This window comes from Balaenoptera physalus (genome assembly GCF_965194825.1).
Source record: "Balaenoptera physalus genome assembly, chromosome: 17".
NCBI classification, from domain to species: Eukaryota; Metazoa; Chordata; class Mammalia; order Artiodactyla; family Balaenopteridae; genus Balaenoptera; species Balaenoptera physalus.
The window spans coordinates 15,259,528-15,276,165 of NC_138895.1; the positions used below are offsets into that span (position 1 = coordinate 15,259,528).

General features: G+C 42.1%; 1 protein-coding gene across 7 annotated transcripts in view; it reads left to right on the plus strand.

Annotated features, from left to right (window-relative positions):
• Positions 1-16,152, plus strand: part of SULF1 (sulfatase 1) — a 161,645-nt gene extending 145,493 nt beyond the window's left edge. For 4 of the 7 annotated variants that reach the window (XM_082433478.1, XM_082433479.1, XM_082433477.1 and 1 more), the window contains 4 exons: positions 15-187; positions 1,829-1,971; positions 2,066-2,189; positions 13,836-16,152. In XM_082433478.1, coding sequence (XP_082289604.1) covers positions 15-187; positions 1,829-1,971; positions 2,066-2,189; positions 13,836-14,506 — 1,111 coding nt within the window. In that variant the 3' untranslated portion in view covers positions 14,507-16,152. Of the gene's footprint in view, positions 1-14; positions 188-1,828; positions 1,972-2,065; positions 2,190-4,015; positions 7,600-13,835 lie in introns of those variants that run through there. The other 3 variants (XM_082433482.1, XM_082433483.1, XM_082433480.1) reach the window with 2 other exon arrangements.
• The last annotated feature ends 486 nt before the right edge of the window (positions 16,153-16,638 follow it).

Sequence of the window (16,638 nt, forward strand, 5' to 3'; positions counted from 1 at the left end):
TTCTATTGGAATAGAGAAGCCGCTCAAGAAGTAGACAGCAAACTACAGCTTTTCAAGGAGAACCGCAGGAGGAAGAAAGAGAGGAAGGAGAAGAAGCGGCAGCGGAAGGGTGAAGAGTGCAGCCTTCCTGGCCTCACCTGCTTCACGCATGACAACAATCACTGGCAGACGGCACCGTTCTGGAACCGTGAGTCGCCCCATCTAAGTGCCACCTCCCGCCACCAGCCTGACAGCCAGCAGCTCGTGCACAGTTACTTAGACTGGGAATTCAGCAGCTCAAAACCAGGAATCTAGAAAGACCCTAGACTAAAGCATCATATCATTGTCTATACTGACAGCTAGAATCATTTTGCCCAAAATTACTTTTTTCTTTAGAAATTTGTATTTTGACGTTTTGTTTGAAAATGCCCAGCTCTCCGTGGGTTTTTCTCCTGATGATATTTCACGGAGTACCCAGCCCCTGACAGACTTCTGGCCCAGCAAGACTGCTTTGTCACTAAGTAACTAAATAAATGGATGAACAATTTTGTCCCAAATGTATTTCATTTCTGCTTTATTTCAAGTGCATGGAGACTTGCACTTGAAGTCCAGGTCAGTGTTTCTCAAACTGGGATTTAGAGACTCCCAGGAAACCAGAGACCATTCTTGGGGAGACCTAAGACCTATTTGTGATCATTTTTGTTTTCCTTTCCGTTTTGGTGCATCTTGATTTCAGGGTCTGTGTTTGCATTTATGTTTACATAATGTTTACATACTCAAGGCTGAGTGAACTCTTAAAGGCCTAGCTTTAACTTTGAATGTGGGGATCTGAGGGTCACAGAGCTTGCTGGGGATCTGTTCTCCATCAGGCTCTTGGCCGAGCACGGGAGACACACGATGAGCGAGACACACCTCCTTCTCTGCCCTCAAGACACTTATATTCCAAAAGCGGGTAAAGAAAGAAAGTAAATGAAATCAATAAAATAATTACAAGTTGTAATAATGCTGTGAAGGAAACAGTGATCAAAGTTTTTAAAAGGGACCCTTTTAGAGAGGGTAGGGATAAAGGGCCTTTCTGAAGAGGTGAAATTGAAGCTGAAACCTAAGGCGTGGAGAGAAGGAATCATGTGAACAGGGCTTGGGGGTACAGCACCCCAGGCAGAGGGAGTAGCAGAAGCTTTCATTTGACCGCTCTTTCACGTACTTTCTACAAGTTAACCAGCGAACCTCTGCGTGGTACAAAAGATGTTCATGGTAACGGTCCATCTCATGTTCAGGTGTTGTAGCGAGCCTGCAAGATCACAAATTGCGACACCCTTAAATCCACTGAGCTGCGCTCAAGCCTCCTCCAAACCCATCCACACTGCAGAATCCCCTCTCTTTCCAGGCACCATTTGTGACACACGACCATCTGACATTCAGAGCAAGCTAAGGCACTGGGTCCATCTTTTTATTAAGTAACCATTTTTTCCCTCTTTAAAAAAAATTAAAACAACCATAAATAGGAGTTCCGATACTTTCCTTCCCGTTCTCCACTCAGTCACCCTGTTTTGGAGACAGTGCCCCACAGAGCTAAGGGGACAGCAAACGAAAGAGCCTGAGACTTCACCTTCACCTTCAGCCTATAATCACCCTCCTAGGTTGCCACTGTTTTTTTGCATCGTCACCTAATCTCACGGCAAATTTGTATAGAGAGGGGGAGAAATGTAGTTGTTTTTAACGTCTACACACACAGTATTTGCAAGAAAGAAAATGTGAACTTTAAAATGTAAAGATAAGGAAACGCTGGAATGGCGAGGCTCCTGGGTTTTCTCATTCTTTTTGTTTTGTTTTTCTTTCTTGCCAACAGTGGGCTCTTTCTGTGCTTGCACGAGTTCTAACAACAACACCTACTGGTGTTTGCGGACAGTTAATGAGACGCATAATTTTCTTTTCTGTGAGTTCGCCACTGGCTTTTTGGAGTTTTTTGATATGAATACTGATCCTTATCAGGTAAGTCAATATGTTTTCATTTTATGAAGCTTATTGAAAATGGAATAAGCAGAACGTGAGCTTAAAGATACTGTCCTGGCCGCTTCATCCGCAGCTCACAAATACCGTGCACACAATAGAACGGGGCGTTTTGAATCAGCTACACATGCAGCTGATGGAACTCAGGAGCTGTCAAGGGTATAAGCAGTGCAACCCAAGACCTAAGGGCCTAGAAGTTGGTAAGGAAAAAAAATTTTTTTGTCCCATAGTACCTGGAAAATTCTTTCTGTTGTCAAGTTTTCTGCCTTTGAAACATATAGTTGGGGATAGAAGACATAGAAACGTCTAGTTTGGGATCCTTACAGGGGAAACTCTCCAGGCAATTCCAAACATATTTTGTTCCCTAATTTAGCTCTGGGTGCACTAATGAAAAATTTAATACCCCCAAAGATTTGGTGAGTGTTTCATTCCATCTCGCCCAAAGATCCCTTCTCTTAGTAAACCTCAATTCCTGATGGAAGCATCCACTGGAAAATGGGATGAAAGCATCGGGGGTTTATTTGTTATTGATATCAACAGTCATAAGATATACTCTAGGTCAACCAGGATATCCTATTTTTTTTTTAAGAGAATTGGGATGGAAACACACAGTGCCCTATTTCTGCCTCTCAGAGTTTGGAACTCCCCCAGTTGGATCCCTGCCCACGACACATTGAATTAGATTTCTTCTGCAAGTGTTTCCCATCTGAAACTAGAGATGTTTGGGCACAACGTTGTCTTGAGATCTGAAAGTATAAGAGGGCCTGTATGGAATCAGCCAGATGTTCCCTCCCTGGTCTGCAATGTTAAACTCATTTCTCCTTTGGCTCATGGAGATGCAGTTCTTTTCAGTGTCCGTCCCAGCTCTTTCCTGGTTAATGAGGATACTTATTTTCTCATAATTCCTGTGGAAATGTAAATATCAGCTGTCCATAGAAGGAAGGAGAAAGAGCTGAGGCTGGCCAAGGGCACAGCATGCCAACCCCAAAAGGGTGAAGAGCTAGACCCAAAGACAGTGGGAACAATTTGCAAAAACCCGCTGTTGGGCAGCTGAGTTTTCTCAGCGCCCTTAAGGGCCTGTGTCTCTGTGGGTCCCCTGCAGAGCCAGCAATAAAAGTAGGCAGCTCCCCAGGCCATGAGCCTTGATGGGGGACTCGGGGGGGGGGCAGTGGCGCATGCTGAAATGATCAGCATCGTCACCTGTCATTTCCACCATTATAGGGTCCTCACGGCATTCAAGCTGCGAGTCCCAGAGGAAATTCTAAATCCTGTGGGCGGTGCCATCACAGCTGTCAGTCACCACCCCTCAGTTAAAACCTTATCGGAATTCATTGCCAGCCAGAAGAGTCCAGCCAGGTCTTTTGGTCACTGACTCCACTCAGCTTAAATCTTTCCAGATATCCTGCTTATCTGTTGACCTTTTCCTCAAATTTTACTCCCCAAAAAAGCCCCCTAAGGCCTGGAAATTGAAACAAGTATTAGAGGCACTTGAAATATTACACCCGGATATTTCTCCCCTGAAGAACATAGCACCTCCTACTGGTGATGACATAGCAGCTCCACTTAGTGAAACCTGATAGAGTCTCTAAATGGTGAACGACACGCCAGGCGGAGCCTCTTGTTACCGTTACACTTCAAGTAGTCCTGTCCACCTTCTAGACGCTTCCTGAGGGAGATGATTATTGGCCCTTTTTTCCAAGTGTTTTGTCTAAAATAACCAAAAGTTAACTATTCCTGAGACTTACGTGGACTTTGGGAAGTACCGCTTTATCACTTTGAAATGGGCTTTCCTATCTCACCCTCACCCATTTTTCATGTGAAGTCTGATACGTTTTATCTTAAACCTTTTTATTTATAGCTTTCCATCCTCATTTTGAACCTGTCTAATAGAAAAGCTCTGTGGGACTCCGGCACAGTCTGTATTTCACACGATATATTTCTTTCTAGGGTTTAGATGTTGTGCATGGAACATGGTTTTATGAGTTGTAAAGCTAACATAAATTACTCTTATATTTTCCTATATCAGGAAATAAAGATGGAGGAAGCTATGACCTGCACAGGTATTCACACTTTTTTATTCTGCCCGGCAGCTTCTTTCCCAGTCATTGCATGATCCAGCCATTTTAACTCATTTCTGTTTCTCACCTTGTCGCACAGAGCGTAGCTTGGGGTGCACGCATGTTCTAACAGCTTTCTCCACCGTCTTGTGTCACTGGGGACAGATCTGTCATTTTGCTTTTACATCAACTCATTGTCACAACAAGATGTCTCTCAGAGCATTCACTCAGTCCCACGCTTGATTGCTTGTTGGATGGTGCTTTTAAGCACGGAATGATGTGAAGAGGGAGAAAACAGAATGACCTTCGGGAGCCCTGGGGAGAAGGGGGGAGGATTATTTTTCTGGTGGTGCTTACACGTTGATTTGGTGGAGAGGCTTCACAGAAAGGAGGTAGAGATTTTATGAAGTCAAAATCACAAAAGGAGTCACGGGAATTTTAAGAGCACGCTAGAGCTGAAGTTGGAGCAGAGAGAAGGCGTTTCCTTGTTCACAGTCCTTAATTAACTTTGGCGGTGAAAGCAGCGGTGATGGGGCTCAGAAGCTTTGCAGGAGGCTGGTGAGTGAATAGGAAGCGTGGGAGTCGGGGTCAGGGTATCTGGAATCAAGACTCGCAGAAAGGTCTCAGCACAGCCTGGAGACAATAGTGCCTGACACATGAAAGCTTGATGAAGACCCCTCAGCCCTGTCCTCTTATCCCCTCCAGCCCCCCATCCATCCCGCTTACCTCCCTGTGCTCTGGGGTCGGGGAGGGGGACCCAGAACGCCTGGCGGCCGTGTCAGCCCTTCCACAGAAACTTCTACTCCAAGCTTAGACTTCAAGCAGGTCTGTCAGAAACGTGCCGTGTGGGGCAGGAGGGGTCTGTCCTTACCACCTTACTGAGAGGAAACTGAGGCACGGATGTGTCACTGCCTTAGTTCACAAATCCTCTTGGGAGAAACACTTTCATCAAAGGGACATGGACCTCCCTGGTGTCACCCATCTTGATACTGTCTCAAAGAAATAGAATAATGTCGCCTGTCCAGGGCACCCTGGTGGCCCCCCTGCCCCTCCTCCAGGCTCCTGAGCTGTGGTCTCAGGTTCCTCCTTTCAGAGGGCAGTTCATTGGTCCCATGAGAAGCTGAATGATGGCGGGGAAGGTGTAAGCAAACAAACAAGACAAAGAAAGCTGGACTTCTGGGGATCCTTGATAGCGGTCTCTCCGTCTCTTCTTTTTCTCTTCCCTCTTGTCTTTCTTCTTTCCTTTCCTCACTCCGCCTCCACACCCACCCTGCGTGCCCCGCACCAGCACACGTGAGACAGAGCAGGACAGCCCCCTCTTACGCGGGTCTCCCCCAGGCTGTGGGCTGCCGAGGTAGCATCTCACACACCAGGACTGATCTGCCTGCTTCCCGGGGGTCCCGTTAAGACATTTCTGAAGTGGGGCATTTTAAGTGGACCTCACACTAGATACTGACTTTACAGTTATTTTATGATGCACTCGATTCTACAGCTGCGGGATTTTCCGTCTGGCCCTCTCTTATTTCTGTCATGACAGAGGTAAAAGGGTATTAACAGGTTATTTAAGACACCAGTCTGGTCAGAGCTGAGGAAGAGAGTTCTTCTTCAGCAAGCCACCCTTGGACAGCTTTGAGATGAAGAATGGCTAACTGCACTCCAGTCATGGGTAAAGGGCAGGCATCTGGGACCCCCCCCTACCCTGACCCCTGTCACCACCATCACTAAGCGGGGCCAAATCCATCATTTCTGGGGTCGTTTGGGCAAACGCTTGGTAGCTTTAGTTGTTGAGGACATGGCGTCCCTTCCCTGGGAATATGGCGAGTGAAAGTGTGTGTGGCAGGGTAACCTCGTGTTACCTGTTCTGTATTTTTTTTTCTTCTAAATTCCTTGCCAATGGACAAATCTAAGGATCCTTTTTAACTCAGAATGACTGGCGTTTTCAGACGCCACCGTTTCATAATCCATGAGGCAAACTACCTTTCAGCTGCTGTCCACATCGTAGGCAGGAAATGATGAAACAGGAGGGCATCGACCTGTCAGACCTGGGCTCTCCCCGGACACCCAAAGGCAGTGCTTGATGCGGCCTCCCCTGTCCATCGCATCCTGTCGGATTGAAAGGCGACAGATGTGGAACGGCCGGAAAAACTGCCGTCCCACTTTACCAGTCTACAGCCCTCCCGTGACGGCACCGCTGATGGGTTTCTGGACGCTTCGATTCTTTCAGATTTTTATTTATTTATTTTAGAAAACTAATGAAAATGCATTTTGAATCATGCAATTTGATTACAAAAGCCTTTGAGAAAAATGAGAGCAATCACACCTGAAGAATTTGGAATTATTTGAAAATTCAAGGATATTTTAGAGAATGTACTTTGTACAAGATTGACTACAGAAGCGTTTGTAAACTGCCTTCGGTTTTGTGAATTTTTGAAAATTAATCCTCAGGCTTATTTAGAAGGTCTTTTAAAAGCCAGTCTGTTCCCTGTTCAATTTCCTTTTTTTTTTTTTTTTTTTTTTTTTTTTGGCCTGGGAGGTCCATGAGGCAGGGCAGCTGAAATGCTTTGCTTATTCCCACTGGTCATTTTCCCGGTTAGGACAAGCTCAGGGTAGGGACACAGCTCAGTAAAGTGGCCCCCATTCTACTCAGGAAATAATTGCTGGCTTGAGTTGAAAGTAATAAGTTCTGTGTTGCAAAATAGAATCGGATCCACAGGTTGATGGGGTGTTTGTTTTTCCCATTGCCGGTGAAAGCTGATGCCGCTGCCCTTCGATGAGCTCCGGGCGGTCCCGGTCACTTCTTGGCAGCCTAAGGCCGGCATGGCTGCTTCGTGCCCCTTTGGCCCCGCGCCCTGCAGCCCAGCAGGCCACGTCGTGCCCGCCCTCAGCGACCATGCTTCTGTCCACATTGCTTTTGCTTGTTTGTTTTTTCCAAACGTAAAGTCGACTTTTTATTGAAGTATAGTTGGTTTACAATGCTGCGTTAGTTTCTGGTGTACAGCAGAGTGTTTCAGTTTTATACATGTATATACATATACATATATTCTTTTTCAGATTCTTTTCCCATATAGGTTATTACAGAATATGAAGTAGAGTCCCCTGTGCTACACAGTAGGTCCTGTTGATTATCTATTTTATATATAGTAGTGTGTTTCTGTTAATTCCATACTCCTGATTTATCCCTCCCCTCCGTCTTTCCCCTTTGGTAACCATAAGTTTGTTTTCTATGTCTGTGAGTCTGTTTCTGTTTTGTAAATAAGTTCATTTGTATCTTTTTTAGATTCCACATGTAAGTGATATCATATGGTATTTGACTTTCTCTGACTTATTTCACTTAGTATGATCATCTCTAGGTCCATCCATGTTGCTGCAAATGGCATTATTTCATTCTTTTTTATGGCTGAGTAGTATTCTATTGTATATATGTACTGTATCTTCTTTATCCATTCCTCTGTCGATGGACATTTAGGTTGCTTCCATGTCTTGGCTATTGGAAATAGTGTTGCTATGAACATGGGGGTGTGTGTATTTTTTTGAATTAGAGTTTTCTCCGAATATATGTCCAGGAATGGGATCACTGGATCCTTTAGTTTTTAAGGAACCACTTTTGCTTGTTTTGATTCATTTGCCCCTGTGGCCGCAGTGCGTTCCTTGTAGACAGTTATGGGTGGCATAGCTGTGTGTTAGGGGCTGCGCAGTACTGTGGTTAGAGCACAGACACTGAAGCCAGCCTGCCTTGGGTTCAAATCCCAGCCTCACTAGTCAGAAGCTGAGAGCAGAGCCTGACATATAGCAAGCCCTGATGATGATGAGTATTATTAGTAAGGTATAATATGGGGGCACAAAGCACTCACATGAAGAAAGCGGTATGTGAAAGGGGGTAATGAGTGATACAAGAATGCTACTGTATTTTATAAGAAACACGAAAAGATATTCATCAACACCAACACCATCTCCATCATCACTCGTTGGCAGCCCAGAGTTCAGCACACAAATGCATTTTCTGAACCACCCGAACCTCTTGAGATCAGAAGGGAAAAACACAGCCTTCACTGCCCTGCTCTGTGTTGCCCTAAGGAAGCTGCCCCGGGGTCTCTTCTCTCAATCACATCTCAGGGCTCCGTTTTCTTTTCAAGCTGCCTTGCTAGCACTGTTGGACTTTTCTGTTTAAGGCACTAGACCAAGAGATGGGTCAAAGCCAGGGTTTGGAGTTCAAGGGGCTGGAGGTGAGGTCGGCTTCCTAAGACGAAGAGGGGACCTGTGTCAGGGCTGTTAAGGTGTGGGTCAGGACCAGGACCACTGGGTACTGCTGTGCAGTTTGCACCCTGAAAAGAAGTGTGCCGTGGAGGGATGGGTAGGCACTGAAATCCAGTTTCCAGTATCCCCAGTGGATTAAGTCATTTGTTAAATGCTGCGGTACACAGAGAGCGATTTCAGAATTGCTAAATCACACTACTGCAAAAACAAACCTGCTGTCTAGAGTTCAATGTATTTTTCAGTTGTTTCTCTTTTGAGTAACAAAAAACAGTGCTATGTTCAGAGTTATCTGGGCTTGTTCTGTGCCCCGCCCTCTTTTATTGTGGTTATGTTATTCATTTGAAATAAAGTAAGGTTTGTTTATTTGTTTGTATTCCATTTTAGGTTCTTTTTATCTTCATCATTATTCATTTGATTTTGGTTTTTATTTATGTAATGCCTTCACCTAGCTCCAAAGTCAAAACTGCGAAAAGCATAATTTATTCAACTGCTCTTTTATGTATTATTCAGTTATTTTCATATTTTACAATTACAAATAGTACTGCAGTAAAGGGCCTTGTGCAAGTATAATTTCATGTTGTTGAGAATATCTTCAGAGTAAATTCCGAGTCATGAATTGGTGGGATTACTGTATCAACAGGTAAATGCATATGTGGATGTATTAAATATTGCCAAATTCTCTTCCATAAGGGTTGCATTCCCATCATCAATGTATGACAGTGTTTGCTTTTGACAGCTGTCAAGCTTTTTAATTTTTTTCCAATCAAATAAGAAAGAAAGGGTATCTCAGTATGGTTTTAATTTGTATTGCTCTTTTTATGAGCAGAGTTGAACATATTTTTGAAAGTTTAAAGGACGTTTTACATATTTTGTATATTATCTGGTTATGTCTTTGACCATTTTTCTGCCTGGTTTCTGCAAGAATTATTAGGAAGAATTCTTTATTTTTTATTGAAGTATAGTTGATATACAATATTATGTAAGTTACAGGTGTACATTATAGTGATTCACAATTTTTAAAGGTTATATTCCATTTATAGTTATTATAAAGTATTAGCTATTGGGAAGAATTTATATCTTTATGATGCTGAGTCTTCTATCCAAGAGCAAAGGACATCTTTCTATCTGGCTAAGTATATATGGGTCTTTCAGGAGCTTTTAAAAGTATTTTCTTAAAGGTTTTGCACATTCTTTTTTTTTTTTTAAACAAAGGGTGGTTATTGCTGGTATTATTATTGTGTTTTGTTTTATTTTTTCTTTTTTTTTTTTTAAAAGGTGTAGGCTTATTTATTTATTTATTTTTGGTTGTGTTGGGTCTTCGTTTCTGTGTGAGAGCTTTCTCTAGTTGCGGCAAGTGGGGGCCACTCTTCATCATGGTGCACGGGTCTCTCACTCTCGTGGCCTCTCTTGTTGTGGAGCACAGGCTCCAGTCGCGCAGGCTCAGTAATTGTGGCTCACAGGCCTAGTTGCTCCGCGGCATGTGGGATCTTCCCAGACCAGGGCTCGAAGCCATGTCCCCTGCATTGGCAGGCAGATTCTCAACCACTGCGCCACCAGGGAAGCCCACACATTCTTATTAAGTTTATTTATAAGTACTTTATCTTCTTTGTTACTATTGTAAGTAGGGTTTTCCTCCAGCATTAAAACCTCTCCTTGATTATTGTTTGTGTATATGAGGGCTGTTGGTTTCTGTATATTAACTTTACATCCTGCTACATTTTAAATTTTTTTCTTTTTTTTGAGTTAACTTTGTCATGGATTTTCTTGGATTTTCCAGATGCACTACCATGCATTTGCAAGTAGAGATAGCTTTGCTTCTTTTCCCACTTGTGTGTCTCTGATTGATTTATCTAATTGGATAAACTAATGCTTTCAGTACAATGTGACCTTGTCCCTGTTCTTAATGAAAAGACTTTCAGGATTTTCCCATGAAGTGAGAAGCAGGTTTAGGACTAAGGTATTTACATTTTTGTTACGTTAGGGAAATAGCCATCAATTCTTTTTTTAGTGTTTTTATCAATAAAGAGTGTTGAATTTGTCAAAAGCCTTTTCAGCATCTATGGAGATACGCAGATCATTTTTCTCTTTAGATCTACTAATATGCTATATTGTATTAATAGACTTGCTAAGAATGAACCAACCTTCCATTTCTGGAATAAATTGCAGTAGGTCATCATGTGTTATTTTCTTAATATAATATTGAATTCTCTTCACTAATATTTAGGATTTTTGCATCATCTTAATAAATGATTTCAGTCTGAAATTGTCTTTCTGTTTATGCTAGTGTTCTCTTTTTAGGTATTGTACTGGTTTCCTATTACTCTTTTTTTTTTTTTTTTTTTTTTAAATGAAGGTCTTTTTTTTTAAACACTATTTTATTTATTTTATTTATTTATGGCTGTGTTGGGTCTTCGTTTCTGTGCGAGGGCTTTCTCTAGTTGTGGCAAGTGGGGGCCACTCTTCATCGCGGTGCACGGGGCCTCTCATTATCGCGGCCTCTCTTGTTGCGGAGCACAGGCTCCAGACGCGCAGGCTCAGTAATTGTGGCTCACGGGCCTAGTTGCTCCGCGGCATGTGGGATCTTCCCAGACCAGGGTTCGAACCCGTGTCCCCTGCATTGGCAGGCAGATTCTCAACCACTGCGCCACCAGGGAAGCCCTCCTATTACTCTTATAACTAATTACCCCAGTGCCTTAAAGCAACACAGATTTATTCTCTGACATTTCTAGAAGTCAGAAGTCTGAAACGGGTTTTACTGGGCTAAAATCAAGGTATCAGCTGGTCTACGTTCCTTCTGGGGACTCTAGGGAAGAATCCATTTCCTTGCCTTTTCCAGCTTCTAGAAGCTGCCTGCATTCCTTGTTCATGGCCCTTTCCTCCATCTTCAAAGCTGAAAATGTAGCGTCTTCAAATTTCAATACCTGCCTCTACCCCACCCCCGCCAACATACACGCCCCTTTGCTTCCAAGGTCACATTTTCTCTGACTCTCCTGCCTCCCTTTTTTCTAAAAAGGACCTTTGGGATTACATCGGCCCCACCTGGCTGCTCCAGGATAACCCCCCCAGTCTCAAATCCATAACTTAATTCGCATCTGCAAAGTCTATTTTGCCATGTAAGGCAACATACCCAGCTTCCAGGGATTAAGATGTGGACATCTTTGGGGGGGTGAGTCCACTATTCTGCCTACCACAGCTAACAATGTTATACTTGCTTCGTAAAAAGTTTGAAAGTTTTCTTTGATCCTCTATGCTCTGGAACAGATTGTAGAGCATTGAGATTCTCTTTTCCTTGAAGGTTTGGTAAAATTCTCCTGTGAAATCATAGAGACCTGGTGCTTTTTTGTAGCGTAATTCTTACAAGACTGATAGAAAGTTCCTATAGTAGTTCTTATAAACTTATATAAAGGTTATAAACCTTTCTTTTCCTTCTTTGGAAATTGTTCTGTGTAAGCTGTCTATCGCTATTGGGTCAATTTCAATAAAATGTATTTTCCTAGACAATTATGTGTTTCATCTAGGTTTTCCAATCTGTTCACTTTAATGTCTGCAACATAGTTGCTTGTGTTTTAAATTTTGTATATTTCAATAATTATTTCTCCCTTGTCATTTTCTATTTTGTATATTTGAAATGTCTCCCCTTTTTCTTAATTAGGTAAGCTAATGACTATCTGTTTTGATCCTTTTTTTTAAAGAACCAGGATTTTGATTTATTTATTAGATATGTCATTTTTTTCTGTTCTCTACCTCATTAATTTTGGTTTACTCCTGGATCTGATAAATGTGTTAAATGCTCGCCATCAATCCTTTTGCTGAAGTTTCCCCAGTGATTTCTTGGTTGAATGAAACTCATCCTCTAGGAGACTGCTCAAGGTGAGCTGATGTGTGCAGTATTCTCTGCACCCTTACATGTTTGAAGCTGTTTTTCTGTAGCCTTGATACTTGAAGGAGAGCTTGACTGAATATACGATCCTTGGTTCCTACTTTAATTTCTGATTTAAGGTGACTTTTACATCCTTGGACGCTTGATTGAGAAGATTCAATTTACTTAGCAGTGTTACGTTGTGGTTTTCTTCACTTTGCGGTTTATTTTGGCAGGGGCATTTTCATAAGATGGTAGACCTTTTATTCTTATTTTCTATTTTCTCTTATAGTAATATTGTTTATATTTAGACTGCTTCTATTAATTTCATGGTCTTCAAGTATTTACAACATGTCTAGTTTAAGAAGATCCTTTTCTGTGTAACCAAGTATACTTTCTTCTTACTTTTTTATTTTCTTATTATTGGGGGATGGGATTGTAAGAGGTTGTGTGTCCTTGAATTTCTTTGTTTCTCTCTTTTTCTTGCAGGACCTGAAATTTCCCCCCTTTGGCTTCCTTTTTCCTTTATCACCAGTTTCCAAAGGCTGTTTCTCTCTTCCTTTGTATCCTTTTCTCCCTGAAATGATGCCTTTCAAGACTGCCACCTCGATTCATCTGCCCTTCTAGGTCTTTTCCTCATTGTCAGTACCACGATTTACCAAGACTCTACAGTGTTTTATACTTCAGGTTGACATTCTTTCCAGCAATGGTTTCAAATCCATTTTTGACTTCATTCTCTCTTTTTTCTTTTCTGTTGTATACAGTCTTCCCAGGGCAGGTGCCCAAAGTGTGACATACAGCTCTACTGGGATTTAGTATTAACTTTTTTTTCACTTACAGGTGACTTGAAGTTTCTAGAATTCTCTCTCTTCTGGTTATACTGAGGGTGTGGGTTTTGTATAGTTTTACTCACTCTTCCTGCTAATCTGTATTGCTTTGTGGGTAGTTCATTGCATTCTTGGGCGCACCTAGAGAAAAGCTGTTGTTTTCTGCAGAACTATAGTCATCTTAGTGATGTAGAAAAATCTGAGAGAGAGAAAGCTGGTGTATTCTTTGCATGCTGTGAAAAACCACTCAATGATTGATTTATCTAAAGGATAGAACTTTTAGGGCAAAAAAAGCAATCAAAGAAACAGATCCATTTACTTGGAAGAGTTTAATTGCATTCAAATGTGTTTTTATACTGAGTGTCAGGGAATATAAAATAAAAATATCTTACTAAGCGTTGCCTATTACATTAAATTACTTTGAAATTCATCGTTCATCCAGCAGCCCTATAAGCAGTAAAGGTTTTATCACACAACTATTCCCACATGTGGCAGATGAGGGACCAAGACTCAGAGAGACTCACTCACTTGATTTCCTGATTGCACAGGGGACTTGAGTAGAGCCAGTAGTAAAACGTAAGCCCCCTGACCGGTAATACCAGTGTATTTCCAGTACCAACCAAGTCTGGTCATAGAAGTTCTCACTCGTTCGATCTTCTTTCCAAATTTCATTATCATTCAGTCACTTTTGTAACCTTAGGCCCCTCCTTGACAACAAATTACTAGGGAAACATACTTTTTAGTGTTTTATTTCAAATTGACTTGTACCACAAAAACAATGTAAGTTACTTAGCCAATAAGTAGGAAATATTTTCTCCACTAAGGATCCACCTTCATCTCTTTTCACAGAGGACAGTTATGGGACGGATGGGAAGGTTAGTCAGCCCAGTCTCACTGCAGACGTCAACTGGCAAAGCCTGGAGGATCTATACCGTGTGAATGGAAGCATCTACGAGGACAGACCAAACTATAGACTTAGTCTGGTTGACTGGACTAATTACTTGAAGGCTGCAGATAGAGTATTTGCACTGTTGAACAGTCACCATGAGCAAAATAAAGCAAATAAGACTAAAAGTGCTCAAAGTGATGGGTTCCTGGCTATGTCTGCTGAGCTCTCGGCACCAGCAGAGTCAGATGAAGACCCGAGGCGTAGGGTTGGGGAAGCACCTCCTTTGACCTTGCCGGCTGACCATCCCACCCTGCATTCCAACCTACCAACATTCAGCCCAGAGAGTAAACTTGAATGGAATAACGACATGCCTGAAGTTAATCGTTTGAATTCTGAACACTGGAGAAATCATAAAACTGAGAAGTGGATGGAGCATGAAGGGATCAATCTTCTTGAAACTGATTTCAGTGGCGATGGCACGACGGCGGAGCTGGTGCAGCCCGGGCCCAGGCACCAGAAGGGACTTCCCCAGGATGGTCCTCCAAGAGAAGATGCTTCTGAAGGTCGGCTGCGTCTTACCACACATCCTGATGTTGACTCCGTTCATCGGGATCGAAGCGTCCACCAATAGGAGCAGCCGATTTCCTCCTGCAGCCAAGAGAGGATGTCAGACCAGGTGGGGAAGAATCACAAGAAGCGGAACTTAACAGAGCCTGGAAGGCAGTGCCTCCTTTCCACTCTCCTCTGATTAGATGCCATGTTACCTTACCCTAAACACAGTATTTTTTTTTTAACTTTTTCTTAGTAAACTAATAAAGGCAATCATGACAACCGACATTCCAGACTGCCCCGGCTACTCCCCCGGGTACACCCGGGCAGCGGAAGTCAGTGCGCATGCGAGCGGTACACGCCCAGCGACTCTGTGCTAAGTCGCTATTTGTCAAGAGTAGAAAGACAGGTGGATTTGTGGGGTTTTGTTTGTTTGGGGGGTACTAAAACAGTATTATCTTTTGAAAGTTGTAGGGACATGAGTATATAAATGTTAACCAACCAAGATGGCTAGAATTGTGCCTTTCTGAGTTTCTGGAACTTGACGTCCTCAGTGAAATTTCAGTCCATTTTCCACGGCCTGCGAAGTGTGGTTTTGATTCATTTTTAACCACTGGAATTTTTCAAGGCCCTCGTTTTTAGCTCAGTGATTTTGCACTTTGAGATCGGAATGCCATGTCTATTTGGTTAGTCTTATTTTTTTTCCAGACTTGTCAGTCTCACTGCTTGCTCTCAGTGTGACAAAGGAAAATGGACCCCCAAGGGTGACACACAGTGTGGATCACATATTGTTCAACACACGCTTTTGCCAGAAAATAATGCATGTGTTTTACCTCGACTTGCTAAAACTGATTAGCAGAATGGCATGGCTAAGGATGTTGGCAGTAAAAATAAATAAACAAAACAAAGATTGCCTGCTTACTCTGTGCCTGGCCTCAAAGTGTTCATCATATGCTTAAAATTGCTAAATTTTTATTATTTTCTTAACAGCATAAAAGGACTGAAGACTTTTTTTCATCTTTGTTTTGTTTTCTTGACTTGGCTAATAAGCTTAAGTGTTAAGAAAATATATCTAGTTATGAATTTATATAAGGAATTCTTTTCAGTATAACAAACTCATGAATGTTTCATAATTTAAATGCACCGTATGTGTTGTGTGATTATTTTTAAGGCCTTCACCAGGTTCTGATTTTTTAAAGGCATACTTCAAAACTGCTTTTGAAATTCTGTGTTCTTGAAAATATTCTTGTCATGTATTAGATGTTTAAATACCAGCAAAAGGATTATTACCTCATTGAAAGTTACCAGTATCCTAGCCAACTTCCCAAAAAGGTTTTTTTTTAGCTTAACAATAATTTTTGTTTTATTTTTAGATAATTCAAATGCATAGGTAAATTATGTTTCCTTTACGTGTTTAAGGTGAACTCTTTTAAAGAAAATTTAATATGTTATAGTTGAATCTTTTGATAACTTTAAGTCTTTATCATAGACTCTGTACATATGTTAAAATTAACTAGCTCTTTATCAGATGTGTGTGTCACCGGCTGAATGACAGATGAAACATATTTATGGTCATGAATGATGTGCTTTGTAAAAAGGTTTCACGTTATTAGGAAGCATACTGTGTTTTTTAATCTTGTGTAATATTCTGTGATACTTTTATAGAACAATTCTGGCTTCAGGAAAGCCTAGAAGCACTATTTCTTGAAATAAAAGGTGTTTAAACTTCACCTGTTTCAGCGAAATGAACTTAACCAAGTTTTTGTGGTACACTCATTCCTTGCAAGTAAACTGGAGTCCTGATCTCAATGTACCAATGCATGATTAAACATTAGCCTTACTTGTAAAATTGATCCAAAGTCAGTGTGTTATAGAACACTCTCAGATTGATGATTTCACATGGATTTGCCTCATTGCTGTCCGGTGGGATGTGGCAGAGGCAACCTGAGGGCCGCTTCCCGGGCAGGCATCTGGGCAGCTGCACAGGGCCAGCGCTGGGTTAATTTCTCTACTGTCGCCATCTTGAAATACTCAATCGTTTTTGAACAAGGGACCCCATGTTTCCATTTGTCACTGAACCCGCAAATCATGTAGCCAGTCCTGGGCAGCAAAAATGTAGTTTTTCAAAAGCAAGAGGACAGGACCCCCGACCCCCTCCGAAGGAAGTTTGGGTTCTTTGGGGACCATGAATTTTGGTGGAGACCTCGCCGCCTT